General features: G+C 34.0%; 2 protein-coding genes and 1 long non-coding RNA gene across 18 annotated transcripts in view; 2 read left to right on the forward strand and 1 right to left on the reverse strand.

Moving 5' to 3' along the window:
• Positions 1–15,111, reverse strand: part of LOC116424216 (uncharacterized) — a 185,951-nt gene that overhangs the window by 131,191 nt on the left and 39,649 nt on the right. The window lies entirely within an intron of this gene.
• On the forward strand, positions 3,713–8,334 carry LOC116428911 (dynein axonemal light chain 1). 2 transcript variants are annotated; one of them, XM_076369508.1, is made up of 4 exons: positions 3,713–4,550; positions 4,627–4,900; positions 6,540–6,778; positions 7,504–8,334. In XM_076369508.1, exons 2-4 carry the CDS (start codon positions 4,702–4,704, stop codon positions 7,651–7,653), a joined length of 588 nt encoding a protein of 195 aa, XP_076225623.1. In that variant the 5' UTR covers positions 3,713–4,550; positions 4,627–4,701; the 3' UTR covers positions 7,654–8,334. The 2 variants fall into 2 exon arrangements, with proteins under 2 accessions (XP_076225623.1, XP_031836986.1); XM_031981126.2 differs by having other exon boundaries at positions 3,715–4,550; positions 6,501–6,778; positions 7,504–8,331.
• LOC116428912 (uncharacterized) overlaps positions 12,070–15,111 on the forward strand; it is a 49,621-nt gene continuing 46,579 nt past the window's right edge. Inside the window, exons 1-3 of one of the 3 annotated variants that reach the window (XR_004235387.2) lie at positions 12,070–12,220; positions 12,284–12,539; positions 13,314–14,256. This is a non-coding gene — a long non-coding RNA (uncharacterized LOC116428912). Of the gene's footprint in view, positions 12,221–12,283; positions 12,540–13,313; positions 14,257–15,111 lie in introns of those variants that run through there. The other 2 variants (XR_012999035.1, XR_012999034.1) reach the window with 2 other exon arrangements.

The raw sequence follows: 15,111 nt of genomic DNA on the forward strand, positions 1-15,111 counted from the left end.
TTAACTCCAATTACATCTATTTATATAAAATACGGAGTGAAGCAAGAACGATTTTATTTTGAGGTTTATAATACAAGAAATTCTTCTAACAATAACTAATTGTTACATACCAGTCAATCAATTAAAAATAACTTTGATTTTCTAATTGGAATTAATATTTTAGTAACAAAATTTTTGGTAAAATTCTATACAATTTCTTCTATCCGCAAATAATTTAATACCATACAATTAATATTTATCTCAAACATTTGTTCATGGTTGGTGTAGTGGAAAAGATATAAAATTAATGAATTTACTATTGTTTTTAATTGTACGCACTGAATATTATTGATAATATTCAGCGAGCTGCGGAGGTTCTGAAAGCAGTGTTGTATAGACGTAGCGCGTAAGCAGCGAGTTCAGAAAATAAGAAATAACGAATAACTAACAATCATCGTGTCAATCATCCCAGGACCATTGGAATACTCTAGCGGCTTCTCGCCTATTGAAATATTAATAAAATTATATATATACATGTTGTAACTAAATGGTTTTTTCCTCGATAATGCACATACATTCAATACAAAAGAATAATTACATACACAGTTTTCTTACGATTATATAATATATAATATAATCAGACGAAGATAATGTATACTTACGTATTTTTATAACATAATCTAAGAATACGAAAAATTCTTTAAGAAAAGTGGGTATGTGGAAATACTTATTGTCCCTTTCCTCTATCCTACAGTTTTCAAAATATTCAAACATTTATTATAATTTCACTTCTAATCGCTACTATTTTATATACAAAATTTGATAGCACCAACTGCAAAATGATTAATTAATACTTAGTTATTTTATAAACTGATATTATGTTTCACGAACCTTACGTTATTTGTTAAAGTATTAGCTTTAAATTAGGCCAAGATTTGTCATACGATACAATATTACCGAACATCGAAATGTGATTCCTAACTTGGTCTTCGATACTAAAGTGGAATTTTGAATATTAGAACACTAACCGATACAATTCGAATATAGGATTGTCAATCATCGAGACACTCAAATATTCGTTTCCATTTCAGTTATTCCTCTGTGTTACAAAATTTATCAAGTAAGAAAATAAAAAGATTGTGAAGGTTGCGGATAGCAAATTGATATTGCAAACAAATTAAAGGGAATAACGAAGACGAACTAAAACAACAAAATCTGGATATAATTTTAATTTTCTTCTTACACGCTCCAAAGCATTTCCTGCTTTAAAAACAGTTTTAAAATAATAGAAAGTACAGAGAGAGAATAACACTAGGTGAATTTGGACAATTTGTCTAAAATTGTCTGCAAAGAATAGCATGCAAACATTATAGACTTGTAAGAAATGGAACACCTTAAACGGAGAAAAACTATAGTTAACCAGTTTTCCAAAGTTGCTGGTATTATTAAAATAAATCAGGTTTTATATCACGTTTAAAAAATAAATACAAGAACTAATTTCATTTCGTATAAATTCGAAATGAATAATTTCATACAAATTTTAAATAGGACTGTTTTAAATGGACTGTTTCAAACATGATAATATATATTGTCTTTCGCCTAAGAGCGGATGCCAAAATATCTCCGTTACTTTTAGTAATACGAGAAACATTTCAAACACAGAATAAATAATCAAAAGAAAAAGAATATCATTAATATAAAATTCTTTTTATGATTCTTTTCACTTTTTATTTACGTTATTGATATTTATTTGCCAGAACGCTTTTGCTGTTTTTAACACCGAGTAGTAGCTCTAGAAGTGGAATAGTTTTCGCGGCCATTTTAATATGAGGCGGTATTTATAACAGATATACAAAAAGCTTAAACTAAAATTACGTAAAATGTGATATCGAATGAAATAAATTATTAATTGGGGAAAGGCATTGAAATTTAAATACAGAGAGGATAGAAAGTTTCTGAATATAGAAACTTTCAGAAGAGGCTACTTTGTACAAGTTATTTCCATTTGCTTTAAAGGAAATCATCGCCATGAAGAATCTAAATGTAGGTACAGTTTCTTAGAAATAATTAGTAAATGTAAAGTCCAAACATGTTCATAGAAGAGTTTAAAAGTTTAAAAACTGATGGAATCATTTTTTGAGAAGAATAAAAATGTCAGAAATATGAAATTTGTATTGATTTGTAAATAGAAACGTAGATATTATATTAAGTGAATTAAGATACAAATATAGTAATAAATTACGTTGAAGAAAATATTACGCAAAATATTTCTACGATGTTTCAATATCACTTCGAGGAGCAACATTTCGAAAAACTGCTAAATTTCAGAGTGACATTTTCCTGCAATGAAATAAAATTAATATTTTTAATGTTATTTTTAATCAACACATATGAAAAAAACATTAATTTTTTAACGCAAGTTAAAAATTGATGGCAGTTATACTTAACAACTTCACAACTTTTTCTTATTAACTCTAGGCTTACGGGCATTTATTGTTCAGTTTACTCTATTGTTCCTGGAAAATTTGATGTTCGTTCGTTTAGATCTTGGACAGTAGAAGCTGAAAAATAGATAAGTAGGAAACACATGCGTGTAATTGATTTAATCGAAATCTGCGTAAACATTTACAAAATAATATTTATAAAATTCAATGTGCGTCAAATTGACACGTTCCACAAACTTAGTGTTAACTCTTTGAGTGCCATTTGTAATTACTAAAATTCTTTCGAAAATTTCCATGCACTTTTACCGAAAAATGCTTAGCATGTAGAAAATGTCTATCAAAATTTTACTATTTATATCAATGTGCTAAAACGTTTACAAGGTATAATAAACATTTTCATCCTTTGGTGGCCGTGTTATTTGCAGAAATTATCAGCATTGCTCACAGCGACGTTAACACTGTAAAGGTTAAGGAAAGATAGTACCATATTCTGTTATTTATTCCATGAAAGTACTTAAAAGTCATTTGCTTCTATATTACTTAATACATTAGTTAAAAAGTAAATGATACATACTTAAATGTCACGAGATTGGGGTTAAACCGCAATATTTAACGAGGGAGGTAGCTCTAAGATAAAATTCTAAGAATTGACAATTATTATACATATAATTCCAGCTCACGAGGTACTGCAAAAGAATGCGTGGGTGATGAAAGTGAAAAACGCTAAGAATCCAGTCCATGCACTGCAGCGGATTACTTCATGACATTTGAACGGCATTACTGCATTTCTTCGATATAGTATATAATGCTTAATTCACCATTTTTTTAAGGGTGCCCTTTAAACGCCTTTTCACAGCAACCTTTGGAATTTCTTATAAAGTGTTGAATAAACGTATGTACTGGAAATTTAATATACGTATTTATTAATTTTTAATTTTACATAAATATTTATGTAACATTTTATAGACATGTATTTTTACAAATCCTTAATATTACAAAAATATTTATACAATACCAAATTATTTATGAGTTGTTCTCAATTGCAGCAATCAATAAGCTCTTCGCCGTCAAAAATATATTACGGATTGTCTCACGTTTTATGGCTGTTGAATTACATAGTTATAAAGTGTTACGTATATCTTAAGAATACTCGACATTCTTAAATACTGTACGTTAGTGGAACTTGTAACTTTCATTTCGTTCTTAAACTTTTTAAAAGTCGAGGTGTTTAAATGAAGATTTCTAATATCAGAGCATTACTTCTTATATTTTATATCGTCCATCATCAATAACCGATGCGCCGCTGAACGTATTAATTAATGATATGTAATTTATGTAAAAACTAATTTAATGTCCTTTGTTTTGCAAAGAAATCATACATTTCTCAACCCTTAAAATATTCACCATTACTTTGAATAATTTTATTGCGTTTTCCAGGGAATAATAAAAAATCCGAAGATGACGGGAAAGTAATTACATTTAAAATACTTTTACAATTAATTGCATAAACAAGTATTAAATTAGTTTCTGTACTTAATATTATGGACACCAATTTAAGTTGGTTAGGTTGTTATTAAAACAAGTTAAAATCTAATCAAGTCCAGATTCAAGACATCAACATAAAATTTGGAGTCTAAATTTATGTTAACGCCATCAGAGGTTCGAGAAACGAGTTACCACTGATTCATCTAACAAAAAAGGTCCTCCCTCTTTCACAGATGACGGATGCACACGGTCCCACTTTTGAGGATCTGTACTTTTTCAGTGTTAATATCTGTCGTAAATCTTATCGCGACGCTTAGTTGATAAATAACCGACGTCAGACGCATGCGTCCTGAGCATCGATTATTTTGATTGGTGCCAGATATTACCAGGCTCCAGTCGTGGCAGTTTGCTACGAAGGAAAACGAATGTCGATTTCTTGTAACCTCGAACGGCCGGATCAACGATAACAAACAATACCTCAATAAACACGAAACATATTTTATTTAAAAGGAATTGCAACGAAATGTAACTTGGTGGACATCGATGGTGTTGCTGTAAAATTGGCTGAGAAATTTTAGTTTAAAAAGGGTGAATTCGAATTTAGTCCTCATTGATTCGATGTATAGGATCATGACGATTCGAGTGAATTTTCATTTCGTTTAATTTCTTTCAATCAATTTTTTTAAGTTTTGGCATATTAACTGTGCTATGATTTTAGAGAAATATTCTTCATAACGTGAGATTTTCATTCTCCAAAAAGTTTTGAAAGAATCAATGATGAATCCGAACCACTATGGCTGCTGTCAAACCAACCACCTGCAAAGAAGCCATACGCCGATGGGAAGAAGAAAATGAACAAGAAATTTCTGCAGCGAAAGAAGTTAGTCTGAGTTTTCAGTGGCCCCCTGTAGAAAGGATGGACAATGCTCTGACGATTTTGACCAGCTGTGAGAAACTTTCTTTGTCGACGAATATGATCGAGAAAATAGCAGGTGGATGTATTTTCCTTTTCTCTTTAAAAAAATTGTATTCACCTTTAATTTACTTATATTAATAACCCTCGAATTACGTTGAAAAATTGTATTTTCACTATTAGATTTTGTGTCATCAATTAAAAATTAAAATTGCTCATTCAAGCATATCTTTTAATTCAGATAAAAAAAAACTATACCTTTTAACTCAAAATACAGAATAAAATTATGTAACTTAAGGGATATTATTTATTAATTAATAGAATTATGAATGACTTTGAAACATATTTCCGCGTACAAATAATATTTGCTTGTGAGGAATAAAAATATTGTCGCGAACTTTACAATGTTTGGAATTGAGAATTTTGTCAATTTAAATATTAAATTGTATGTGATATCAAGCTTTCATTAAAATTTATGTTTCATTATATACTGTAAATACATACATTTCTCTATGGTATAAACACACCATTCTCTTCATTTGAGAAAAGATCTGTATATCTTTTCTTCCACAAACGAAAGGGGCAATAAGAAGATAGTGATAGTTCTTTCTGAAATTTTTAACCTTATTTTACGCTTTTATAAGAAATTTGATCTTCGAAATTCATTGTTCACATACAAAAGGATCAACTACAAATTACGAAAGCGGATTTCTCTTTTGCATTAAATAAAGGAAAGAGACACAAATATAATGAATAAGACAAATAATGTAACTTAAATGAGATTACATGACGAAGAACGATAAATGGACTGCAGATTGCTGGCCAACCTCTTTACTTGATACGTAATTATGCTTCAATTAATGCGACTTGATCGTCTGGAAATTCGATTAAACACGGATCTCACAATGCATTACAGATCATTAAATTAAGACGTTCGATTTCATTCGAATCCAGTTCTCTAGGATAAGTATTCTTGTAAATAATTGATATGTCTTTCTGGAAAATCCATTATAGTCCTAAAATATCGACAAAATCTTAATCAAGTAGTCAATTTTATTATTACAAGAAATAATAAATTCTTCAAATATTGAACAGCAAAGCAATTGTGTCGTGGGAATCTTCGATAATAAGAAAACTCTAATTTCTTTAACACTATTTCAACTTTTGAGATTTTAACTTTGAGAAAATAATTTTAAGTTTAATAATTTTTCCTCAATTGAATTTCGGACATTTTTTTATAGTTAATTTTATATTCATTATTGTAAAAGTCTAAAAGTCAATTCCGAATATATGACTAAATTTGGAAAATAATTTTAAGTTCAAATTTCAGAAGGTCGTCTTTCGACACCTTCGGTAGAAATAGTGTTAACACTTTTCAGATTCATTGAGGTAGAAAAATTCAACTGTTAATGTACGATGTTACAGAAAATCTAAGAAATACGTATTAACATAAGCATTAAACCTGTTACGTTTTCACAAATATGCAGAATATTAAACAAATATTAAATGCTCATATCAAAATATAAACAAATTATTTATAATATTTTAAAATAACATGTACGAACAAGTTATTTTAGACAAATTCATGTTCTTTTAGTCGAATCTCTTATCCGCAAAGTTAATCGCCAATGATCAGTAGTTAAACTGCGAAATCGTTAAAATTCTCCTATTTGATGTAGGAATAGGAACTTTGAAGAATCTAAGGATCCTATCCCTAGGTCGGAACATAATCAAAGGATTTTCTGGTCTGGAATTACTGGGGGAAACGTTGGAGGAGCTTTGGATTTCGTACAACCTTATCGAGAAAATGAAGGGAATAAATGCGATGAAAAACCTTCGTGTGCTGTACATGTCCAACAACCTGGTGAGGGAATGGAATGAATTCAATAGACTTCAGGAACTCGGAAACCTGCAGGATCTCGTTTTCGTTGGTAATCCACTGTATGAAAGTGTCGAGGTACTTTACAGTAATTTTATTCTTCCACGTATGATTTTATGCTCTCCTGAGCAATGGTAATACATTTGATGTTAATGAATAAGTTCGAACACAAAGAGAAGACCTTATTATTAATTATAATATTTCCTTTTACTAATTACCTTAATTAAAATTGAAAATTTTAATAAGTCAAGAATCTAGTAGTGATATTACATACTACTTATTATCGCATTTCATTTCCATTTTATTACACCTTGTACCAATACGCAATGTAAATCTATAAAAATCAATAATTTAATTATGCTACATTAACTTATATTTAAGCATTTATAGCATTTATACCATAAAAGCATTGGAAACTATTTTAAGAGAACAATGTGTCATTTACACACATCAATTCTTGTGTTGCTTAGATTTTTTTCATAGAGCTGTATGAAAAAATCATATTTAAAATAAAGTCTCTGCTGCGGCAAAAAAGATACAATAATAAATAATTTTATATTTATAAAGAAATCTGTTATATCCCGTATCTGAAGATATTTAAAACGTAATGAAAACTATATAGATACTTGTTATAATATTTTAACAAGTATATTTCTCGAACTGTTGGTGTTTATTCATTATGGATCATTTAAAATTCACGTTTTAATCTCGTTTTAAATTTCGAAGTATTAATTTCAAAATTCATTTGCAGCTTTTTCTCAGCTGTCATGTGATTTAACTAATTCTAATGTTTATTCTTTTAGATAGAGCAGTGGAGGTCAGAAGTCGCCAAACGATTACCAACTTTAGAAAAGTTGGATGGCGAACCCATAATACGAACAGAAGAATGTTCAGGTGCAAATCAATTACAAAAAGTTGATAGTCCTTTACAATCAGAAACTAACGTTGTCTAACCTAATATAAGTCACAATTTTTTTCAGTATTCTAAACCTTCAATCTAAAATTTCTTTTTCGAAATTTTGTTATGAAGCTTTTACATATACATATCTATGTGTATAACATATTGATTTCATACTTTTGTTTCATATATAAATTTATGTCCTTTTGCAAATGCTTTATACATTTATATACACATGTTTTGTACATTTTACTAATGTATATTACCCAACAATATTTTCTACATTTTTATAGGAAATGTCATGCATTTACATATATTTTTATATAACAATAAAATAAATGTCAGAGAAAATAGGGAAAAAGTGAAAAGTACCGACATTAAGAACTGGAGAACGTAAAAACACTCATAGGTTGTTCAGTAAAAAGTAATATTTTTTAAAACTGATTTATAGCGCAAAATATTATTGTTTACATTTATTTTTAATCATTTATATATTAACCATTGTTTACTATGATCATTTCCTTCCCCGTAATTTTTGGTTTCCTTCTTCAATTATTTTATGTCTTGGATTAATAACAGATTCATTGTTACCGATTTTTTTACAGATTGAAAATAAAGTTTCAAATTGAAAGTTATCTATCTATATTTTCGACTTACTTCTTTAATCTTTTGTAATTTATAGGATTTCCAGTTTCTTACTCTGCAACTTGCATCAACGTTTCTTAATTTAACTGTAGTTTTAACCTTTTGTCCTGTGATTTCTTTCACAATTGTACGTGATAAAACTACTTTATCGTTAATAATGTTGTAAAAAAAGAAAAAAGATTTTCAAAATAAATAAATGGCATTTACATTTGTCGAATTTGATTAAAAATTTTTATTACGAGTTTAACACGATGAGAGGAGAAGAGGTTAATACGGCACTATTCTATTTTATTTGAGAAATGGTATATATAAAAAAAATTAATTAATTAATCAAATGTCAAGTGTGTCTCGACATAAGGCAATAGCGTGTAGAATCACGTCTTTCTCGATTACACCATCCGCTACCAGACATTCTGTAGAATTCCTAACACTATACAGTAACACAATGTAAAATTAATTGTGTGTGTAAATAGGATAACAGTACGAAGTTTGCGGAATTACTTGAAGCGAAGTCTCCATGCTCGTAATATAACTTTGGTACAAACAGTGCTATGAATACAATTATAATGCGCGTAAAATTTTTGCAAGGAAGTTAACTTATTTGATAAATTTAAGTGTTTCACTTGTTTTCCAGCTTGTATTTCCAGATCACGATTGGGACACTAATTGCAGTATGTTTTATTGCGGCAAATACGAAGGAAACAAAATGAAGCGTACAAAGAGCAATTTATTACACCAATTGTGAAATTTAGCGGAGGAGCATTGATGGTACGAGAGTGTTTCTCGTGGTACGTGATTAGGACATTAATTCAAATCGATAGTATAATGAATGCAAGCAAATATATTGATATAATAAATGAAAATTTGAAGGAAGCCATTTTCACTCTCTGCCGGCAATATGGTTTTTCACTAATGCAGTCGGTAATATAAATTTTTTATGGTCATACCTAATTTATCATTATTGTGAATTCTATAAAAATCTGACAAAATTCTAAAATATTTATTATTATGTTTATTTATTATCCAAGCATCTTTACAATTCGTTCAGTAGAACATTTTGTAAATTTTTTTATCATGCTCAGGAGATGTATCGCGGTAATGCCTGTCCCATTGGATGACATCTTGATTATCAAACCAATGGTTTGGATGTTAAATAGCAGTTCGTAAGGATGTTTCCTTCTAAGTCTACGAGGTTGATGTGTGGAATACACATATATCTGTAACTAGTGCGTTGGCGTAACCACTCAATCTTGCACTGTATCGATAGGATAGTCGCGTTATTTCGTCTGTAATGGAGGCTATCTGCAAATCCTAGCATAGTTTGTCGTTATGTATGTACCATGGTGCGTTTACAATTGTCCTCAGGATACCCGACTGTAAGCTTTTCAGTTTGGATATATGGCTCTTTGCTGTCATTCCTCATACTTGGATGCCGTAGGTCCAAATAGATTCTACATATAATGGTTTCGTAACTAAGAATCTTGTCATGTAGGTTTAGTTTAGAATGTCTGCTAATAAGCCAGTACATTTTTCTATTTACAATTTGTATTTGTTGCGTTTTCTTATGTGATTTGTCTACGTTAACTTGGAGTCGAGGTGTAGTCCTAGGTATTTCGAACCTTTATGTGTCGCACCTTTCCTTAATGTGAAGGTGATATGATTACATTCGTTAGCGTTAATTTTACTTTTCCAGTCTTTAAACCAGGTTTAAAGACCCAGGTTTCGAGGGTCTATATGTGTTGTTGCAGTATTGCTGTCATGACCATTTTGGGGTCATTGTCAGTAGCTAATATTACTGTATTGTCTGAGAATATTAATGTGGTGATTTTCAAATTAATTGGCATATCAGCAGAGTGTACAATGTGGGTCCTAGTGCGCTACCTTGCAGTACACCAGCATTAATAGGGAATATGTCACAAATGGAATCTTGGTATTTAACGAATGTTACGTTGCCGCAACTTACGGAAAGGTTCTTCTTCCGATCGAAGGAAGAAGACAAGGCGAGAGATAATGACTATCACTTTATTTTATACAAATTGAACTTTGATGGTACAAATACTAATGGAATGATTGGATCGTTAACGTTTAGTCGTCTCGTAGCGTTCTGTCTGTCCTCGGTCCTCATCGCGTTTCAGTTTATGTAACCTCGGGTTCTTTCATATTGGTCAGATGCAGTTTTAGGTGGAGAAAAGCTGTATTTTGTTATTGGTCGTGGGTGTGTCTATTTTATTTCTTAAGGTGGGAAATTGTCGAAGTTTGGTTTCGTCTCGTTTCGTCGTTGTGGGGATTTATGATGGTAAGTCGCAAGTAGCTGTTGCGTCGCATGCGGTGACCGGGTGTTTTATGACCCAGATATGGAGGCCGTAAAAATTAAGGAGATTTCGGGAACGTCCTTACTCTCTCTGCGCTAGCTGCGTGATTGTAAATTATATTTTGGGACGCATCTTCGTCGCCTGTTTATTTACGAATACACCTCGAGTGCAACAACGAAGAAAGTTCTATTTTCGAGATATGATTTTATCATGTGAAAGATAGTCTTGGAATAGTTGAATTTGATTTTTTGAAGAATTCCTTTGTACCATACTTTATCTAAAACCTTTTCAACGTCTAAAAATATAGCTGTGCAGTATTGTTTCTGTTCAAGAGCATCAGTGATCTTGTTTAATAGCCTATGTACCTGTTCGATAGTGGCATTCTTGTTTCTGAAGTCAAATTGATGTAATGGAATTAGTTCTTTTTCAATGATTATTTTCTTCGCCCTAATTAGGGATATCGCTTTCTGGTGCAAACTCTGCATTCAGTGTCAACAGGCTAAAATTTGTCACCACGTCAGGCATATTCCGGAGCATTTTACTGCACCGTACGGTCATTTCAACCAGGTTCACTTGGAGATTCTTAGACCATTATCATCGTCGGACGAGTATAGATATTGTTTGACACTTCTGGACCAATTTCGGGGATTCAAAGATTCTTGCAACGGATCAGAGTGTTCAGTTTGAATCGTGTCTGTTTACAGTATTATTGTCGCTTATTGGTTGCGACCGAATCAGGACCACCCCCCATTATCCTGCATTGAACGGCATGATGGAAGATGGTACCATGTTTTAAAAGCCGCAATCATGTACCACACGAACAAGGAATGGTCGGGAGTGTTGCATGTATTGTATGTTCAGGCCGACGCTAATGCTTCATCGACAGAATTCCTGTTCTGGACAACGCTGCAACTATCGGGCGAATTTTTCCTTCCGGAAAACCTTCCGCCGAACCCCAAAGCCTTTATTGGGAAATATAAAAAATTCATGTGAAAGGTTCGGCCGATCCCCGTATCGCACAACAATAGAAAGCTCGCATTTATGTTTAAAGAACTGCAATCCTGCACCTATGTATTCCTGCGGCAAATAGGTAAGAAAGCTTTAGAGCGTCCCTACATCGGACTGCATAAAATTGTAAAGCGTGTTTCGGACTGCGTGTAGTGTACTGATGTTACCGGTGAAATGCGTACTGTCTCAACGGAATAGTTAAAGCCAGCCTATTTTCTGATGGAAAATCGCGGGGCTCTACAGAACACCAACATCCTGATTCCGGAATGTGCGCGCAGAAAACTGTGATGTTCGCGCCAAACGTATAGCTGTAGCATTACACATATTTTAAATACTTCCATACTAGAATTACGTGGACAAAAGTTAATAGAAGCGTCGTTGATACTAGGGCGGGGGGGGACTGTGGGGATTACGTATCCTCACTCCTGGACAACAGCAGAGTGTAGGTGTAGGGATATTGGTGCTGCCGCGCCACTCTGCAAGCGCCTAGTGACTATGTTCTGACGAAGTTGGTAATGCTGATCTCGGTTAAGGCAGACGAGAAAACCGCCAACGTCTAGTTCGCTACTCGACCATCGATCCATCAGCACGTATCGATACATTGTTCGTGATACGCCATTTTCCCGATTCTCTGAATAAACTTGTTGAGTTATATACGTGAGTATACGAGTTACTTTCCATCTTCGGTGTGGTTTAATGCAGAGGAGGTTGTATCAACAGTTCCACAATAATCCACGGAACCATAAAACCTACAGAGGTTACGATGAGTACGCCGACTTCCGATTGCGCAGCGTCATCGAACCACCAACACGTGAAGTACATATGTGAAGGAATGATATTCGTGTTCTAAAAATCACAGTTAATTCGTTCTTTATTGAAAGTATAACGTTAGCGCTTGGTCGAGGAGTTGTACGGCAAGAAGAAGTAGCGCGCGTTCGATCGCGTTTATATACGCGCTCGGTCAAACATTCTCGAAGTAATATATTTAAAATGATTTCGTTTTACTGGTCAGCTGTTTAACTGCTAGGTTAATGACCGCAAGGTGACGTGCCTATCTAACGTGTGTTTATGCCCTTGCGGCGTCGCGAGTTCGTTCACATGGCTTTTTGTATTTATTTGGTTTTTCTATTGTCAGCTGTTCAGCTGCCAAGTTAACGACCGCTACATACGTAACAGATTTATTTTACTGCGTACTTAGTTTCTTCTGGTAGACTTGTCCCTACACATTCATTCGCTTGCTAGAAGCGTGTGGCGTCGTCACGTCACCTCTCTGACGTTTTTCACGCTCGGAATCGCGATCTAAAATCAACTACAGCACGGGTCTTCGCGTCGGACCGAGAAGTTCTAAAGGAATTCGACGATCGATCTCCCGCTTTTGTACGTCAGCACATGGTGAAATTCAGGTGTGAACGCGTAGCGTTTCTCGTGAATTATCGTCGACACGTTTTTTGCCCAGTTAATAAAAACCCCATTACATTATCGGGTAATTATTTAGTTTGGAGTATTCTCTACTAATTTGGATGATTCTTAGATATGTTGTCGGGAACGTAATTCTAAGCAACTTTTTCCTATATACAGTGGCGAACATATACTTACGAGCATTCTCTGTGGATGCATTTGTATTGTTACTAATGTAGGGCTACTAAAATAAAAACTAAGTCCGTAGTCAGGTTAAATATATTTATTACGCGATGTGGCTCTAACGAGAAACGGCGACTAACTGCTTTTCCTCAACTGCTTTTCTAAAAAGGAAAACTCTTCAGACGAGGGCGTACGTTACCCAGGTCATGGTGGTCCCCTTGGTCATAAATTTGTCAATGGGCCTGGACTATCTTTCAGGCCCCCAAGTATCGACACGCAAAAGGGCGAACTGTCTACACTAATAATATTGAGGAAGAGGATAATGCAAGATAATCTTATCGTTTTAATCGCGTCGAGGAAGGAACTACCCTATTTCACTGCCTACGAATCTTAGTGCAATATGCGGTGCAGCTAGGAGGCGACTTGCATTCGGGGAGCGTCTTGCCGATCTTGAGTTAGACTGTCTCTCATCCCGCTGGTCTTCCGAGTTACATCCTCCTGCCCTTAGATAAGGACAGGAAGCAAGCCACGCTGACGCCAAAGCCACAAAATGCGCCAAAATCCCGGTGAAAGTGCTCACGTGGCTGATCGAAAAAACCCTTACTCGTACGATTCTGGCTGCCAGATGCGTGTACTGACCGTAGCCCGATTCCCACAGGCCTTAGCGGAACGCGAAAAAATGTATACAGGTATATGGAAAATAAAACTGCCTCGCTACAACCCCTTGTCCTACAACAACGAGTGAGATTCGTGGTACAGATTTTCAACATGATTTAATAAATATATATATAATTCAAGTAAATATTATTCCTGTGTAATCAACGATTATACTTAAAAGGAAATATAAGCATAACATACGCCTAGAATTTTTCTGTTTTTGCAATAAATTATTAATGACAAAGTAGCCGTTGTCGTGTACCTTGTTTTCCACCGACGATGTTCGGTAGTTAAACTAGTACGTCGCACGCCGAATTAACTTTGTGCGAATTTTTAGGTTTGTGAAGTGGACTGTATTTACTTGTGAAAATCAATGTAGTGACTCGAAATATGTTAGATGCTCTTTATTTGCTTTTTTGACTATTTGTTTCCAACTATGATTCTCAACTGCTGGACCTCCCAGAATCGTCTTTGACGACACCTCCGCAATGTCGTCTTCGCGGGGGTGAAGACGTTCTGGTTGGCCCTTTTCGATCTAAAATGGTTGTGGAAGGGAGACACAGTCCCTTCCCTTCTGGTCTTCCTAGTTGCTAAAGTTAATAACTAATTCGTCCCGTTTGCAATCGCCGACCGTGGCAGGTAAAAAGCAAGAAACGCTTGGCCTTAGTAACACATGCTAACGGACGGGCAAGAGAGTTAAAAATACTGGTGACTGGACACCAGATGTGAACAATAGGCAAAGAAAATCTACAGCAATAATCGCGGGCCTTATGGGTTCAGGGATTTATGGCTGCCACGGTCCCTTTTCGTAATACCGTAAGGACGATTGCAAGTTGTGAACGGGACGAAGGCTCCTATTGTTCCGAAAAAACTACCAAATGTACAATAAGCCTTAGAAAATATAAGAAGTATATACAAACTAAAAAGTACGATGGTTTTAAGGGGTCGGACGAAACGTTAAGGCTGTAAGTGGCCTTAACAGCCGTATCGATCAGAGTTGAGAAAGAAATCATAGGCCAAGAGGTTATGCGGAAGCGTCCCCGAGTTTCGAGGTGTAATAAACAGAGCCAGAGCCACGCTAACAAGAAGGGGTCCTTGGCTAATCAGTGCTCTTCTAGGAGCACTCTTTCTGTAGCCTCCAAGCGAGGAACACCGAATTAAAAGAGAGTACTGTTCTAATTGAGTTGAAGACACGTTGTACCGAAAAGGTGTTGCTGGACCTCGTGTATTTGTTTGGAGTCCTGACAAGAATCATCAGCGATCAAGAGACAAGCTTTACGTCACAAATATTTGCTACGCTTTGTGACACT

This window comes from Nomia melanderi, chromosome 7 (assembly GCF_051020985.1).
Source record: "Nomia melanderi isolate GNS246 chromosome 7, iyNomMela1, whole genome shotgun sequence".
Lineage (NCBI taxonomy): Eukaryota > Metazoa > Arthropoda > Insecta > Hymenoptera > Halictidae > Nomia > Nomia melanderi.

What these genes read in the sequence shown, in the direction of transcription:
- LOC116428911 (XM_031981126.2), top strand. Translation starts at nt 4,702, where the DNA reads ATGGCTGCTGTCAAACCAACCACCTGCAAAGAAGCCATACGCCGATGG. An exon ending in TATGATCGAGAAAATAGCAG is followed by an intron (nt 4,901 to 6,500) that starts GTGGATGTATTT and finishes TATTTGATGTAG; the next exon opens with GAATAGGAACTTTGAAGAAT. An exon ending in CACTGTATGAAAGTGTCGAG is followed by an intron (nt 6,779 to 7,503) that starts GTACTTTACAGT and finishes TTATTCTTTTAG; the next exon opens with ATAGAGCAGTGGAGGTCAGA.